The sequence below is a fragment of the Bos indicus x Bos taurus genome, chromosome 16 (assembly GCF_003369695.1).
Source record: "Bos indicus x Bos taurus breed Angus x Brahman F1 hybrid chromosome 16, Bos_hybrid_MaternalHap_v2.0, whole genome shotgun sequence".
NCBI lineage: Eukaryota > Metazoa > Chordata > Mammalia > Artiodactyla > Bovidae > Bos > Bos indicus x Bos taurus.
Genome location: NC_040091.1, coordinates 60,088,890 through 60,107,443, shown reverse-complemented (window position 1 = coordinate 60,107,443; position 18,554 = coordinate 60,088,890). Strand labels below are relative to the sequence as shown.

At 40.5% G+C, this 18,554-nt stretch overlaps 1 protein-coding gene across 1 annotated transcript in view; it reads right to left on the bottom strand.

The window, feature by feature from the left end:
• TDRD5 (tudor domain containing 5) overlaps positions 1–17,841 on the bottom strand; it is an 83,651-nt gene extending 65,810 nt beyond the window's left edge. Inside the window, exons 1-4 of the mRNA XM_027565461.1 lie at positions 17,727–17,841; positions 12,236–12,472; positions 11,207–11,614; positions 9,120–9,313 (exon numbers count right to left, since the gene is read on the bottom strand). Coding sequence (XP_027421262.1) covers positions 9,120–9,313; positions 11,207–11,614; positions 12,236–12,467 — 834 coding nt within the window. The 5' untranslated portion in view covers positions 12,468–12,472; positions 17,727–17,841. The remainder of the gene's footprint in view (positions 1–9,119; positions 9,314–11,206; positions 11,615–12,235; positions 12,473–17,726) is intronic.
• Between the last annotated feature and the right edge of the window lie 713 nt (positions 17,842–18,554).

The following is an 18,554-nucleotide window of genomic DNA, read 5'->3' as shown; positions in this document are numbered from 1 at the left end:
TAAAAAAGAAAAAGATCCCACCTGCCACAAACAGAAGACCCCGCATCCCACAAGAAGGATGGAAGATCCTGAGTGCTGCAGCTAAGACCCAGCCAAATAAAAATAAATTTTTTAAAAATTGGAGGACTGACATTATCTGACTTCAAGACTTACTATAAAGATATAGTAATCAAGATAGCTTGGTAATGGCAAAAGAATAGACCAACAGACCAATGGAACAGAACAAAGAATGCTGAAATAGATCCACAAAAATACAACCAACTCATCTTTGACAAAGAGAAAAAGCAATACAATGGAGTGAAGAGAATCTTCAACAGTGGTGTTGGAACAACTGGACAGCCACATGCAAAAAAAAACTGACTGGAGAGAGACCTTACACCTTTCACAAAAATTAACCCAATGTGGATCAGAGACCTAAGTATAAAATACAGACTGTTAAAATTCCTGCTGCTAAGTTGCTTCAGTCGGGTCCGACTCTGTGCGACCCCACAGACGGCAGCCCACCAGGCTCCCCCATCCCTGGGATTCTCCAGGCAAGAACACTGGAGTGGGTTGCCATTTCCTTCTCCAATGCATGACAGTGAAAAGTCAAAGTGAAGTTGCTCAGTCATGTCCAACTCTTAGCGACCCCATGGACTGCAGCCCACCAGGCTCCTCTGTCCAAGGGATTTTCCAGGCAAGAGTACTGGAGTGGGGTGCCATTGCTTCTCCTAGACAATAACATTAGAGAACATCAAGATGACCTTGGGTATGACAATGACTTTTTAGATACAACACCAAAGATATGATCTATTAAAAAAAATAACTGACAAGCTGGACTTCATTAAAATAAAAAGCTTCTGCTCTAAGACAGAATATAAAGACAGTGAAAAGAAAAGTCACAAACTGCAAAAAAAAAAGAAATTACAAAAGATATATCTGATAAAGACTTGTCAAACAAAATATACAAAGAACCATTAAAACTCAACAATAAGAAAACAAACAACCTAATTAAAAACAGGGCAAAATATCTGAACAGACATTTCACCACAGAAGATATACAGATAGCAAAGTAAGCATATTAAAAGATGTTCAACATGATGTCATTAGAGAAATGTAAATTAAAACAACAGTGAGGTATCACCACACAGCTAGTGTATATCAGTTGTTCAGTTGTGTCCAACTCTTCGCAATCCCATGGACTGCAGGCCACCAGGCTCCTCTGTCCATGGGATTCTCCAGGGAAGAATACTGGAGTGGGTTGCCATTTCCTCCTCCAATACAGCTAGTAGAATGATCAAAATCCAAAACACTGACAACACCAAATGCTGATGGGGATGTGGAGCAACAGGAACTCTCACGCTGGTGGGAATGCAAGATGATACAGCCACTTTGGAAGACAGTTTGGCAGTTCCTTGTAAAACTAAACTAAACTCTCATCATATAATCAAGCCATCAGGCTCTTTGGTATTAACTCAAAGGAGCTGAAAATTTATGTCTACACACAAAACTGCACACATACTGTTTACAGCAGCTTTATTCATAACCAAAACCTGAAAGCAAACCAGATGTCCTTCGGGAGGTAAATGGATAAACTGCAATATATGCACACGATGGACTATTACTCAGCACTAAAGTGAAATGAGCTAAGAGGCCATGAAAACACACGGAGAAACTTTAAATGCATATCATTAAACGAAAGAAAGCAATATAAAAAGGCAACATACTGTATGATTCCAACTATATTACATTCTGGAAAAGGCGGGACTATAGAAACAGTAAAAAGATTAGTGGTTGCTATGGGCTAGAAAGGAGGAAGAGAAGAGCTGATAGAGCACAGAGAATGTGAGGGGCAGTAGAACTATATAGTGTGATATTACAATGATAGATATATGTCATTACACATTTGTCAAAATCCACAGAATTTACAGTATCAGGAGTGAACCCTAATGTAAACTATAGACTTTGGGTGAGTATTATGTGTCAGTAAGGTTCAACTGTAACAAAGGTATCACTCTGCTGCAGGATGCTCATGGTATAGTGAGAGACGCCACCTGAACATAGGGGCAGTGAAAATATGGAGACTCCATATGCAGAGACATTACTTTGCCAACAAAGGTTCGTCTAGTCAAGGCTACGGTTTTTCCTGTGGTCGTGTATGGATGTGAGAGTTGGACTGTGAAGAAGGCTGAGCGCCGAAGAATTGATACTTTTGAACTGTGGTGTTGGAGAAGACTCTTCAGAGTCCCTTGGACTGAAAGGAGATCCAACCAGTCCATTCTGAAGGAGATCAGCCCTGGGATTTCTTTGGAAGGAATGATGCTAAAGCTGAAACTCCAGTCCTTTGGCCACCTCATGTGAAGAGTTGACTCATTCATTGGAAAAGACTCTGATGCTGGGAGGGATTGGGGGCAGGAGGAGAAGGGGACGACAGAGGATGAAATAGCTGGATGGCATCACTGACTCGATGGACGTGAGTCTGAGTGAACTCCAGGAGTTGGTGATGGACAGGGAGGCCTGGCGTGCTGTGATTCATGGGGTCGCAAAGAGTCGGACACGACTGAGTGACTGATCTGATCTGATGTATTTTCTGCTCAAGTTTGCTGAGAACTTAAAACTGCTCTATAATTTTTACTTTTAAAAATTAATCCAGAAGAAAGAATAGGGAAAAACCTGCAAAAATCAGATTTAAAACACAAAAATCAGATTTAAATCACTAAATATACATGGTATAAATATGCCCATTAAATTACAGAGACTGACAGAGTAAATAATAAAGCAAGATAACCATACACTGTCTTAAGGAAACACATTTGAAATATAAAAGAAGTATGTTAAAAATAAAAGTATATAAAAATATACAGTGTTAACATCTAAAGAATGCTAGCATCACCATGGCAATATAAAACAAAGTAAACTTCAAAACAAGGAATATTATGAACAATAAAAAGGGGTGTTTCATAATGATAAATAGGGCAATTCATCAGGACACATATAAATCCTAAATATTGGACTGACTAAAATAGTTCATTCAAGTTGTTCCATAAGATGCTATGGAACAAACTTTTTGGCCAGCTCAATATATATGCACCTAACAGATTTATATCTAAGGCTAAAAAGTAAAATAAACAAATCCACAACTATATTTAAATATTTCAACACTGATCCTGCAGCAATTAAAGGAAAAACTAGGAAAACATCAGCAAAAATAAAGAATTCCTCAATGGTGCTATAACCAACTTTACTGACATTTATAGAACACTCTACCCAAATATATTAGGTCAGTGCAAAATTAACTGCAGTTTTCCATTGTTGAACTTTGCTATTTGATATTGGAATATATTTTTAAATACATCATCTTAATGTATACATTGCTTTATGTTTTTTTGCTAATGACTTATTATTTGCTGTGTATCCTACAATTCAACTCAATTCTTACACTGGAGATAGCATTCAGATTCCATGGCCAAGTTCTGCAAGACTGAACACCCATGGCATCCTCTGACTTTAGATGACAATTCCAAGTCCAGGCTGCCACCTGAGCAGTGGCTATAAACAAGGTTTCCATAACCCTCTCCTTGGGTTCAATTTAATTTGCTATAATGGATCACAGAACTCAGAGAAACATTTCAATTACTAGATTACTGGTTTATTATAAAAAGATATTAGAGAAAGAAATGACAACCCATTCCAGTATTCCTGCCTGGAGAATCCCATGGACAGAGGAGCCAAGTGGGCTACAGTCCATGGACGTCACAGGGAAGTTGGACACGAGTTAGCAACTAAACAATGACAACAATAAAAGGGCAGAACTCCACACCACACACAAAAAGTAACTCAAGGTGAATTAAAAATCTGAACGTAAGACCAGAAACCATAAAAATCCTGGAAGAAAACTTAGATAAGCTCCTGTCCTCAGTCTTAGAAATGACTTTTTGGATTTGACACTGAAAGGAAAGGCAGCAAAAGCAAAAACAAGGAGGACTACAATCAAACTAAAAACCTATGGCACAAAAAAGAGTATCAAAAAATGAATGAGAGAAAATATTTGCAAATCTTATATTTGATAAGGTATTAATGCCCAAAATATATAAAAGAACTTCCACAACTCACCATCAAAGAAAAAAACAATCCTAAAAACTTCAACTGAAAAAATAAGCAGAGGATCTGAATAGACATTCCCCCCTACTCCCGCCCCAAATGTACAGACAACCAACAAGTAAATGAAAAGGGGCTGCTTGATACAAACAATCATCTTCCCTGGTGGCTCAGATGGTAAAGAATCTGCCTGCAATGCAGGAGACCTGGGTTCGATCCCTGGGTTGGGAAGATCCCTTGGAGAAGGGAATGGCTACCCACTCCAGTATTCTCAACTGGAGAATTCCATGGACAGAGGAGCCTAGCAGGCTACAGTCCACAGGGTCGCAGAGCTGGATACTGAGGGACTAACACAGGGAATGCAAACCAAACCACAATGAAATATCACCTAACACCTGGTAGAATGACTATTATTAAAAAGACTAGAAATAACAAGTACTGATGAAGATGTAGAGAAAAAGTAATCCTTGTGCACTGTTGGTGGGAATGTAAATTGGTGCAGATACCATACAAAATGGTATAAAGAAGCACCATATCATCCAGCAACCTCTGGGTATTTATCTGAAGGAAACAAAAATACCAACTCAAAAGATATCTGCACACCCATGTTATCTGCAGCATTTACACAAACAATTTAAGTGTTCATTGATAGACATAAAGAAGTTGTGGAATATGTGTATTAGCCATAAAGCAAGGAGGAAATCCCACAATTTGTAATAACAATGAATGAATCTTGAGGGCATTATGCTAAGTAAAACAAGTCAGACACATATTGCACAATCTTACTTACATGTTAAATCTGTTCAACAAAAACAATAAAGAAAACCAAACTCACAGAAACAGGATAGATGGGTGGTTGCCAGAGGCAGCATGCAGGGGGTGGGCAAAAGAGGTAAAGGTGCTCAAAAAGTACAAACTTCCAGTTATAAACTAATTAGTCTTGGGGATGTAATGTACAGCATGGTATTTCTTTTATATATAAATATATATACACACATAGGTATTAACTGTATATTAATAATACTGCATTCTATAATTAAAAGTTGCTGAGAGTAAATCTTAAAAAGTCCTCACCACAAGAAAAAAAATTTTAACTCTGTGTGGTGATGGATATTTACTACACTTATTGTGATCATTTCACAATACATACATATATCTAATCCTGTTTTAATCCTATTGTATGAAGCTAATATAATGTTATACATCAATTATATGTTTTGTTAATGAATGAAAAATAAATAAAAAGATATAACTCAAGAAAAAGTCAAATGGAAGAGATACAGAGGGCAAGGTATGTGAGGAGGAGTGCAGAATTTTCACGCCTTTTCCTAGCATGCCACTCTCCCCAAATCTCTATATGTTCACCAACCCAAAAGCTTTACAAACCCTCTGGGGTTTTCATGGAGTTATCGTTACATCAGCATGACTGATTAACCATTGGCTATGAATGAAATTAATTTCCAACTGTTCTATGCTCCTAGGAGGTTTAGAGCCGGACTGAAGCGTTCTAACCTTCCAATTACATAGTTGACTCCATTAGGTTGCTAATGGAGTCAGGTTGAACCTAACTAAGAATTAGCAATTCTTAGGTGCTTTCCAAAAGTCACCTCATTAAAATAACAAAGCCACCTTTATTGCTCTCTTTACTTAGGAATTTCCAAAGGTTTTAGGAGATCTGTGCCAGAAAAGGATGAAGACCAAATATACATTTCTTATAAAATCAGTGTCTTCCAACTCAATACAAAGAAAATTTGATTTTTAAGAATGAGCAAAAGATAGGAAGAGACACTTCCAAGAAGATATACAAATGGTGTGTTCATGTATGCTCAGTTACTTCAATTGTGTCCAACTCTCTGCAACCCCATTGACTGTAGTTGGTGAGGCTCCTTTATCCATGGGATTTTCCCAGCAAAAAGACTGAAGTGGGTTGCCTTGCCCTCCTCCAGGGGATCTTCCCAACCCTGGAATTGAATCCATGTCTTCTGCATCTTCTGCACTGCAGGTGGATTCTTTACCCCTGAGCCACTGGGCAAATATACCCAATATTATTCATCACTAGAGAAACTTCCGTTAAAGCCATAATGAGATACTACCATGCTGCTGCTGCTGCTAAGTCACTTCAGTCATGTCCGACTCTGTGCGACCCCATAGACGACAGCCCACCAGGCTCCCCCGTCCCTGGGATTCTCCAGGCAAGAACACTGGAGTGGGTTGCCATTTCCTCCTCCAATACATGAAAGTGAAAAGTGAAAGTGAAGTCGCTCAGTCATGTCCGACTCTTAGCAACCCCATGGACTGCAGCCTACCAGGCCCCTCCATCCATGGGATTTTCCAGGCAAGAGTACTGGAGATACTACCATACACCCACTTAAATGGCTACTGTTTTTTAAATTGGTAATACCAAATGTTAACAGAGATGCAAGTGGAACTCTTATACATAGCTCACAAAGTAAAACTGTACAGCCACTTTGGAAAGAGTTTGGTAATTTCTTAGAAGTTAAACTTACTGTTTGACCAACAATCTAACTTTTAGGTACTGACCCAAGACAAATGAAGTCAATGTTCACACAAAGTATAAGCAAATGTTCATAGCAGCTTTATTCATAATACCTCAAACAGCAAACAACCCAAATATCTAATGATGAATGGAAAATAAATTGAGATTTATCAATACAGAGAAACAATACTCAATAAGAAAAAGGAACAAACTACTGATACATATTGGATGAATCTCAAAAGCATCCTGTTAAAGAAACTAGACACGAAAAGTTAAGCATTATTTAATTCCATTCATATGAAACTCTTGGAAAGTCAAAATTATAGTAAGTATTGGTTGTCTGTAGCTGTAGTTGGGGAAAGAGATCAACTACAAAGTGGCATGAAGGAATTCTGTGGGGAAGACTGAAATGCTGTTTCTTGACTTTGATGGCAATTACACATCTAGATACATATGTTAAAACTCAAGCTGTACATTTTCAATGGATAGATTTTACTATATGTAAATTAAGTTACTAAAGCTAATTTTTTAAAGTTATAGAAAAAAGGACTTTTTATTATTTATTATTTTTTTATTGGGGTATAGCAAATTAACAATGTTGTGATAGTTTCCGGTGAACTGTGAAGGACTCAGTTATACACATTACATGTATCCATTGTCCCCCAAACTCCCCTTCCATCCAGGCTGCCACATAACATTAAAATAGTTTCATGTGCTATGCAGTGGACCTTGTTGGCGATCTATTTTCAATATAGCAGTGTGTACATGCCCATTCCAAATTCCCTAAGTATCCTTTACCCCATTCTCCCCTCCTGGCAACCATAAGCTCAGTCTGTGAGTCTGTTTCTGTTCTGTAATAAGTTCATTTGTATCATTTCTTTTTAGATTCCACATATAAGGGATGTCATACAATACTTCTCTGACTTACTTTACTCAATATGACACTCTCTATATCCATACATGTTGCTGCAAATGGCATTATTTCATTCTTTCTAATGGCTGAGTGTCATTCCATTGTATACATGACAAAAATTCAGCACCCATTTATAGTAGAAACTTTTCAGAAAGTAGGCAAAGAGGGAACATACCTCAACATAATACAGGCCATATATGACAAACCTACAGTTAGCATTATAGTTAATGGTGAAAAGCTGAAAGCATCCCCTCTAAGATCAGGAACAAGACCAGGATGTCAACTCTTACCACTTTTAGTCAACATAGTTTTGGAAGTCCTAGTTACAGCAATCAGAGAAGAAAAAGAAGTAAAGGGAATCCAAACTGGGGAAGAAGAAGTTAAATGGTCACTGTTTGCAGATGACATGATACTACACATAGAAGATACTAAAGATCTACCAGAAAACTACTAGAACTCATCAATGAATTTGGTAAAGTTGCAGGTTACAAAATTAATACACAGAAATCTATTGCATTTCTATATACTAACAACAAAAGATCACAAAGAGAAATTCAAGAAACAATTCCATTGACCACTGCATGAAAAAGAGTAAAATACCTAGGAATAAACCTACCTAAGGAGACAAAAGATCTGTACTCCAAAAACTATTAAGATACTGATGAAAGAAATAAAAGATGATACACACAAGTGGAAAGATACACCACATTCATGGATTGCAAGAATCAATATTGTCAAAATGACTGTAATGCCCAAGGCAAGCTACAGATTCAATGTAATCCCTATCAAATTACTAATGGCATTTTCCACAGAACAAGAACCAAAAACAATCTCAAAATGTATATGGAGACACAAAAGACCCCCAAATAGCCAAAGCAATCTTGAGAAAGAAAAATGTAGCTGGAAGAATCAGGCTCCCTGACTTCAGGCTATACTACAAAGCTACAGTCATCAAAATAGTATGATACTGGCACAAAAATATTAATAGAAATATAGCTCAATGGAACAGGATAGAAAACCCAGAAATAAGCCCATTCAACTGTGGTTAATTAATCTATGACAAAAGAGGCAAGACTATACAATGCTGGAAAGACAGTCTCTTCAATAAATGGTGCTAGGAAAACTTTACATGTAAAAGTTACATGTAGAAATAAGGCACTTTTATGTCTTTAATTTCCATGACCTTATTTTGAGCTCTACTTGTTCATCTTGCAAACTTAACTGGGTTTTTGCTGGTTCTAGTCTAATAGTTTTTACTCAAAGTCCTTCAGCATTACAGTCACATTACCAGGACTGCAGTGTCAGGGCCAACATTCAGGTGAAGATACTCATGAGGTAAGTTGCAAATATGCTTCTATAACTTTGATGAGAAGATGGAACTAGAGATACAGATTTGGGAATCATCTGCAGAAAATAGTAGAAACCAAGGAGTTGATAAAATTGTACTCTTTTCTCACTGCCAGGTCTCACTTCTTACTAAACCACAAAGCCACAGAAAATGCTTAAGTTAAATCTGAAATAAGTGAATGACTTGAATTTCAAAAGGGCAATTTTTCCATGAGAGTTAAGTAATAACCACTAAATTTACAGACAGTTTTGGTGTATTTACAGCTCCAAACTCAGACATCTTACCTGGTTTAATTTTTCACTGTGATTCAGCCTTGAAGTCTCCATTACATTTGATCTAGAATTCCTTTCCATGCCCAGTATTTGCTTTGGTGGTTCCATGTTTGAAGTGGGTTGTGAAAAGCATGCCTTTGCTACTGGGAAGCCTATGGGATATGACCCTTGTTGCTTCATTCTAAAAGGCTGGGTGAAAATCTTACCTTTTGCGAATAAAAGAAGAGGAGAGAAAAATTATCACTACCAATTTCTAGTTTATTTTCTAGTGGCTATATGTAGAGGTTAGGCCCTTAGAACTAAAAAGTCAGCTTGCATTTTCATAGTATGCCAATAAACTTTACATACAATGGAAATGATTAGTCATCTACAGAACAAAACCGAGAGATAATAAGGTGTTACTGAAAGATTGGGGGTTTCTAAAACTCTACTTAAGGACACCTGAAAATCATTACAGAGGCAAGACTCAATAGGTAAAAATCAAAAAAGCTGTATCTTGTTTAGGAGACCATTAAGTCTTCAAATAAAGAATCTGCTTGAATTATGCTTTTCAAACTGGATAACCATCTAGTGGTTATGAGGGGAGAGGTGGAGAATGAAAAGCTACAGAATAAAGGATGTTATCCTAGAGTTTAGATTCTTTTCTTCAAGATTAGTAGGTAGGGAAACACCACAGGAGAAAGGTATATTGTTAAAAAACATGAAAGATAACTGAACCCCAGCAAGGCCTAGCTCTTTCTTTACCCTAAAATCAAGCTGACAAGAGAAAAAAATTACTTCCAAGATATCCTGATGAGGAATAATGGACTATGGGTGGAGAAAATCAACAATTCATTCACTGGGAAGGAATATCCACCCTCTACAATTCATTAAATTGTCAAACTGCTTTATACAACTCAAATTCATATAAGTTGAATAGCATGAGTTACTCTCCCAAAGTTTAAGCACCTCACGAATACTGACACAGGGAGTTCCCAGGTGGCCTAGTGGTTAGGATTCAGCACTTTTCACAGTTGTGGTCTGGGTTCCATCCCTGGTCATGGAACAGAGATCCCACAAGTGGCATGGGACAGCCAAAAAATTTTTAAAAAAAGAATACTGATGCCGTTGAGGTTTAGATACAAAGCACTCAGTGGCCCCCATAGTCTTCCTTGACTAGAACCTGTAAACCCCCTACCATATCCTTGTCAAATTACACTTCCCATCACAATTTAAATATTGGTTTTATAAATTCATGATAGTCTCATGATTTTTATATATTAATCTAAAAACACAGATTTTGAGAAAAAGAAAAATCACTGAAATGGGCATAGAGTTCCCCGAATAGGCAGTGAGTGAATGGATTCTATACTGTCAAGGGTCTAGAGAGACATTATATCAATAATCATATTAGTCTTCTGAGCCTTTAAGAGAGACAGTAATTGGGTACGCAAAGCACTGAATGAGCAGTAATAAGAGTTCAGTACCTAACTTTAGCTGTACCACTTTTCTAGCCATGAAATTTCTGAAAAGTCATTCAACTTTCTTGAGTTTTAGCTTTCTGATCTGTAAGACAGTTACTCACCCAACCTGTCTATAGTATGAGAATCCAAGGTAAAATGCTATACAAATACGGTGGTTATCATTACACTACATAAATTAATACAAATGCCTGCTAGGGTATCAAAGATTCAGTGATAGCCAAGATCAGATAGCAAATGCCACAGATCAGTATTATTTTTTTAAACTTTTAATTTTCTATACTATATCTTCTTTACCTGAACACACATAACTGATGTTCATTTACAGCACTCCAGAGAGAGCTGATCTTATGTTTTCGTAATAGTAGCCAGGCAGTTTACAGATCTTGTCTCATTTAATCCTCAGTATGACTCCAAGAGCCAAGTATAATTATTCCTATTATAGAGATGAGGGGACTAAAGGCTTAGCCATTTTAAGTAACTCGCCTGAGATAACACGGCTATCAAGTGGTAGAGCCACGATTCAACTTCAACAAACTAATGGAGCTTAGCCATTGCATGTATACATATATACACATATGTACAACAGCTCCAAAATTTGCTGATCTGCAGTATGGTTACTTGTGCTAATGTGCTTACCTGCAGGCCATCCTCTCTGCTTTTCCTCTGATACACTCTTCTTCAGCGTCAACAAAGAACCTGCTCTGGTCTGCTCCACAGAAATAACATCTGAAGCAGCATTCAGCACTTCGAACATAGAGAGGAAGCCATACTGCACATACTGGAATGATCGTCCAAATCGATTTGCAAATGCATTTTCAAAATCAGAAAGGAGAACAGGAGATAACGCCAAGAGATCTTTCAACTCACTCTTCACAACAGCTGGAAGAATAGGGGGCACCCTTCCTCGGTAAGGTACTCGCCGGCGAGAGCTGGGACCAGAGCAAACACTGGCCCTTCCCTTCTGCATAGAGTTTCGAACCTTATGGTTGCTCTTCTGTTTTGCAACTAAATTTGCTATTCCTTTGGTGGACTCATCTGGGATGGCTAAGGAGGTGTGAAGAAAAAAAAAAAAAAAGAAATCATATTTAGGTGAAAACTGACTCCCTTCTTCATTCTTTGCACCTGTGGTTATATAATTTTTTGCTCTCCAAGGAGCTTTGTATCTAGGTGGCACGATAAACATGAATCCCTGGTTACTCCACTTCTTGCATTTTAGACAACAGCTTGTTAGCTTCTCTACTGGAGGACGGAGAACAGTGGAACCCAACTGGTTAACACTGCTACTAATTAACTCCTGAAAGATCTGAAACTCTAGAGATGAACAATAAACTTCCCTACAATGATGTTTTTGTGCTTCATGAAATTTAAAACAAGATTCCATAATTAAAAAGTCCCCTTGTTTAAGTTTCTCCTGACATAAGATGTTAAAACATGAAATCATACGCAAAACGTAGTTTTTGTGAAAGCACAGCATTCTGGGGAGGGTTTCCTGATTGTGTTAAAGATCTAACTCTGCCCACAACCTCAAAGGTGCCTATGATCTCTCTTCTCCCTCAAGAAAGTAAAATCCCCTGCCTGGAATGCACGATACTTGCAGAGCTAGAGCAATTCTTTACCAAGTGATTATTATTACAAAGTTCATAGACCTCCAAATCTTAAACCTACCTTTCAGTATTACAGTACCATCCCCACAGGGGCAGACACTGACAACATCAGGCATATCCAACACCAGCTCCATTGTGGACCGATACCCAAGGATTCGGAGCGGTAAATGGTTGCCAACCATCAAAAGGTACTCCTTTTCCAACTGCTGTGGGGTCAAACCATCTTTGGTGGAAATGAGAAGTGACCTTATTTCCTTCCTCAGGCATTCCTGTATACGCTCTTGTTCAGACATTGCACCTACAAGATTTAAGACAGAATCATTGCTCATGAAGAAAAGCAGGCAAACCCAAGAGGAAAAATAATAATAAAAAGTTTAAAATGGCCCAAAGTGGAATATAAACAACCGAGATGCGGCTTTTAAAGGTAAACGAGGCAGAAACAATACCACGAGGGTGCTCTGAAACTTGGGTTTGGGAAAGCTCCTATATAATCCAAAGTCTAAATCCCAATCTGTGATGATTAACCCAAGTGTGCCTCAAGAAATCCCTGCCGCGACCTAACGTGTGAAAAGTTTAAGTTCCTGGCTCGTTTTTTTGGTGAAGCCTTAACTCTGCTTGTCCCGGATCTCACTCTACACTGTAGGCTTCGTATCAGAGACTCTCTCGCCCACTCTTCCGGAACCAGGACTGGGAAGGAGGCAAACGCAGCACGCCTTCCTCCGCAGCGCGAGCACTGGGCTCCGCGGAATCACGCTCAGACGGCAAACTTTCTCCAGAGCCCAAACCTACGGAGAGGCTCCCCGCGTTGTCTTCCAAGTCAACCACCTTGTCGTTGCCCGCCCTCTCCCAACTGTGCTCGGCTTGGGCGCGGGGTGTTGACCCCTCCCAACCCTACCTCCCAAAGTCCCTCAAGGGGACTGCCCACGGCCCTGGGTAAAAGAGGTAGTGGGGCGGGAAGCAGGCGGAGCACCCTTCAGCTGCCCGACCCTGCCCGGCCGCCCCTCACCCTGGCGCTGCCGCTGCCGCTGCCGTTGCGGGCCTGGCAACGTCAAAGGTGCACACGAACTACCAGCCACAGACCCGCAGCTGTGAGGCGGCCTGCGCGCCTGCGCACTAGTGCCTGAGGGCCCGCGAGGTGCGCTCCGGACGCCGCGTTCCGGCCCCGAGGGCTCACGGCCGGTGGGACGGTTAGGTAGGACTGGTGGCTCCGGAATCTGGCCTGGGTTCGGTCCCAGTCCTGGGGCCGCCTAGGTCACCTCCCAGGCAGCTTCTGGGATGGCCGGCGCCTACTTCTTGCGACGTGCTTGGGAGGCACGAGGTGAGGCAGCGCGCACAAGAACCCCTCCAAACACCTCTAGGCCGGAGGAGGAGGCTGTGAGGTTCTTAGCCTAGGTGTGCCTCTCAATCGCCCGTGGAGCTTCTTTAAGAAGTGAAAAAGATGCTCGGGTCTGATCAGCAGATACTCTGATTCTAGCAGGTCTGGGTCTATTGGAGGAAACTTCAGGCAATTCTGATGCTTGGTGGAGAAGCGCTCCTGAGCTAGACAGATGCAGCTCCCAGCAGAGCGGAATGGGTGGGGCAACGAGGGCTTCCTGAATGAGTGGAGAACTTCACTGGAGATAAAAGCGCTGGGAAACTAAAGAAGAAGATGTATTTGAGGAAATAACCTGGGGTGTATTTTACTGGATAGGTGGAATAAGCCAGTTGTATAAGGGCCTTGAAAACCAGATAATGGTAGTTTAAGAGGTATAGACTAGAAAGGCAGAGTATGGAGACTTTTACCTTAAAATATACAATCTAATTAAAGGAACAAGAAAACCAAAAGATAACCGAGGATGAGTCAAGAAAGAAACCAGAGCGCACACATCTACTTGGACCTAAAACCCCACGACATTAAGACAGAAGCTCTAAGGAACAAAATGTTCCATCACTGAACCAAGAATACTGAGTAATCTCAGAAACACAGAAAAGATTTGTGGGCTGGTTGATAGCAAAACGGACAGGGCTAAATAGCAAATTAACTAAAAGGAAAGTGATGAAGCATAAAGAATGGATCCAGCTGGATACTACTCCAACATCTGAATGACAGGTATTACACAAACAACAGATCGGTGGTGAGGGTTGGAGATTTGGAAAAAAGAAAATGCCTCAGATTTGAAGAAAATCACAAATTTTCAGATTAAATGGTTCCACTGAGTCCGTAGGATGACTAATAAACTTAAGATCCCATTCTAGACAACATCCAGAAGAAAGAGAAGAGCTTTTATATAGAAATAGGTTACCTAGAAAGCAATGGAAATTATATTGCAATTGGATTTCTCAATGGAGCAATGTCTTTAAAGCTGAAACTGAAATCCTTACCCTAGCCAAATCAGCATTTAAATGGAACACCTGAAAATTCTGAAAGTTTACCATCTCACTAAACAACCTGAGAGCAAAATGAACAATGAATTGAAAAACCATATCCCTGATTTTCACTGTTATAGGTAACATATGGTGCACTTACTACATGCTCTTAACGTAGATTATCAAATTTTAACAATCTGAAAAAGTACAATTATGATCCCCACTTTAAACTGAAGAAACTGACAGAAATGAACAAGGATATAAAAAAGTGATAGGCAGTAAAAACAAAACTCTTGATCGAATCTAGAAAGTTATTGGCACATAATGTGAAAATAAGAGATTTTTACCAAGATATTCTGGAGCTAAATCTCAGATCAATAACTGCAACCTGAGTGTCAGGGGCTGAGTTGCTTCAATAAGGGGACCCCATTTGGAAGAGTTAAGCTACACTTGAAGTCATCACTTGCTTGGGTTTATAATGGACTGTCATTCTCTGAAAACTGTCAGACTTATGTAGTGGCTAAACTGGAATGAGGTGGGAACCATCACCTTAGCATCTTTCTTGCCTTTGATGGAGACACTCTGCAGGTATGTAGTAATGCTTTTGATGTACTATTTTGGCACTTGACTTGGCATTTTCTACCAGAATAGCCCTTACTCAATGAGTGAAGGTGCCCATGTAAGAATTCTGTCAGTTGCTAAGATTACCTACTCCAGCTATTCACTTGGCGAGTAGGGTACTAACCACAGGATGAATTCACAGTCCTACTAGCCCTGCCCAAAGGTGAACTTGGACCAGAATTTAATTCATTTATCACCTAACCCCTATATTCTCAGAATGTTGATAGCACACAGTGATATTCGTGTTCTTTTGAAATTAGTGACAGGTACTAAGAAGTTTGAGTTCCTCCTGTTTGCCAGAACATTTATCCATAAGGGGTTCCAAGGCCTTTGGGGAAAGGCTAGAGAAAAGGTTTGCAGTACTTAGGTACAGTGTTTCAGCAGCATCCTTCTTTAAGAATATTTAGGCTACACTCCTGGAATCTCATTTAGTTCTTGGAACAGAACTGACAAGTCATGTTTCTCATTCAGAGTCCTCTGTTCCCCAGACCTAGAACTGTGTTTTGTTGGTTTGTTTGCTTTTGTAATTACACAAATCAAAAAGACTTAGTGAGTTGTTTGTTGATTTCATCCCTGGGACCCTACAATTAATTACCACAACCAGACAACTCTGTGAGTCAGACCAATGTGTTTTCCATCCTGCCCATTATCATGACCAGAGCACACTTTTCTTCTATTAATTAACTGTCTCCACCTGGTCTCCTCCCATCCCCTGCCTGTATCTGGGAGTATATTTCCATTGCAGCTGCTCCTACCAGCATTCCTACCTTAAAAAACAGCCAATAACGAGTTTTGTGTGGTGGTGTGTGTATGTGTGTTTTAAGCTTCTGAAGCTTTAATATATGCCCCATGACAAGTATGAGAGAATCTTTTGAAAACACTGTCCGTGAAGGAGGAGGTGAGTTAGAAGCTCATGATAGAACTTGGGCAGCATTCCAACCTCCCAAAGTTTAACATTATGCCCAACTTGGGGCCATTTGATGTCTGTTCAATTCTATTCCTCACAACAATTACGCTAAACCTTTGCCATCCCTATTAAACTTTTTTACATATTCCTGCCTCACCACTAGAAAATGACTTGGCTCTGACTCCCAAAGACACACACAGAGAGAGGGAGAGACAGAGAAAGAAACACTTTCTTTCGGACATCCTCCAGCCATTCCTTCTTGGCCAAATCCTTGAATAAACAGTCCACGCTCACTTTTCCCCACTTTTTCATCCACCATTCCCTCCTCAATCCAAAGCACTCAGCCTGCTACTCTGAACATCTTAGTTTTATCAAAACCACCAATGACAAATCTGACAAATCGTAAGAACTTTTCAATCTTTCCATGGTAGGTGACTGCTTCCTCTCTGTGTCCCCTCCCTTTCTGAAAATCTCTCCTCTCTGGGTGTCTGTAATGCTGCTGCTTTGAGCTTGGCACCTAGGTTTCTGCCCTTATTTCCTATTTCTGTTTTCCCATTAAATGTCCACACCTACCAGGGTCTGTCCTTGGCTTCTCCTTTTCAGTCTTCCCCCTCTTCCTGAGTGACCTTTTTCACTCTCACACGTTCAGCTTTGACTCATGCCTTCCAAAACGCATGTTCATTCAAATAACACAGATTTTCTAGTTCCTACCATGTGCCAGGCACTACTAAAATATGAAACTACAAGAGCAAGACAAAGTTCTGTTCTCCTGGACCTAACTAAGGACAAACAAAAAGCAGATAAATATATAAAACGTCAAGTAACGATAACTTAAGAAAAATAAACCAGGGTAAGCCGGAGTGAGAAGGGGCTGCTTTAAACAGAGTATTTAGAAAACACTTTGTTTAACCTCTAAGCTAGGGATTCCCGACTTGTAGTTACAGAGCATCAAAACAATCTAGAAACTTGTTACAAATCATCAGACCCAACCCCCGACTTGCTCAACTAGAACCTGGGGAAGGGGCAGGAAGAGCCCGACAACGCAGTTTAATTACCCTCCAGGTGATTCTGTGCTGCGCTTAGACGCTCAGTTGTGTCCGACTTTTTGTGACCCCATGAATTAGAGCCCACCAGGCTCCTTCTGCCATGGGGATTCTTCAGGCAAGAATACTGGAGTGGGTTGCCATGCCCTCCTCCAGGGGATCTTCCCAACCCAGGAATGGGTTCCCAGAAACCTAGCTCTCCCGCATTGCAGGCGGATTCTTTACCGTCTGAGTCATCAGGGAAGCCCAAGAACATTGGAGTGGGTAGCCTATCCTCTCTCCAGGGGATGTTCCCGACCCAGGTTATGGGACAGGGGTCTCCTGTATTACAAGTAGATTCTTTACCAGCTGAGCTACCAGGGAAGCCCCAAGTGATTCTGATGGCCGCAGTGAGAACTGCAGTTCCTACCCTACCCCCACCCCGATTCATTGTCCTGAATAGATTACTGGTGTGCGGTCTATCGGATTGATTTTCTCAGCCCGTAAGGGTAGCTTGAGGGTTGGGGGGGAAGTCTGAGATGCTGGGGACCCCTCCGGTCAAAAGACTCCACCCAGACTTTTCAGAAGGCGACCAAGTGGGGTCAGCTGGCATGCTCACAGGCCTCCAGGAAGGAAGGTAAGAGCCAGACACTCACTGAACTGCTGCAAGAAGCTGGGTGCCGCCAGTTTTCTGAGTTCAGGAGCGCCAGACGAAGCGCTTCCGGTTCGCAAGGAGGCTGCGCAGCTTAAAACTAGGCCCACGAAGGGCCGGGAGCGAGGTGGGGGTTCCTGCGCAGCGGGCGTTAGCCCTTGCGGCCAATTCCATGCCTGAAGTTTTATCTTTATTTTGAAATACTGGTTTGGAAAAAGTTTGGTTGAATTTGAAATCCATTTGTACCATACTCCGAAAGAAGAGAAACCATTACAATGAGCCTGCCCACTGCAACTGGAAAGTAGCCAGGGATCGCTGCAACTAGAGAAAGCCTGTGGGCAGCCACCAAGATCCAGCACAGCCATAAATAAAATAAATCTTTTTTAAAAATTGAGTGAACACATTTCTCATCCATGGTAACAAAAAATATTTAAAGCTTATCAAAAACCCTTGATTAGGAATTTCATGTAGTCGTTTGATCTGCTGGAAGGCCCAGTTCTTGAAGCCCTCTGAGAATCACCTGCCCGCCTCTTAATATGGCTTAATCTAGGTTTTCTCTGACTTTACTCAGGATTACTTGTCCTCTCCTTTGGGTCCCCATGGTAACATATAGATATCTGTGGTTCCCACCAGGAGCAATTTTGTCCCTTTGGGACACTTGACAATGTCTCAGGATTGGTACTACTGGCATCTTGTGGTGGGTAGAGGCCAGAGATGCTGCTAAAGATCTTGCATAGGAAAGTCCCCTGCAACAATTATCTGGTCCAAAAGGTCAACAGCGCTGAGGCCGAGAAACCCTGCTGTAGATCCTTCTGTCATAACATACACACTT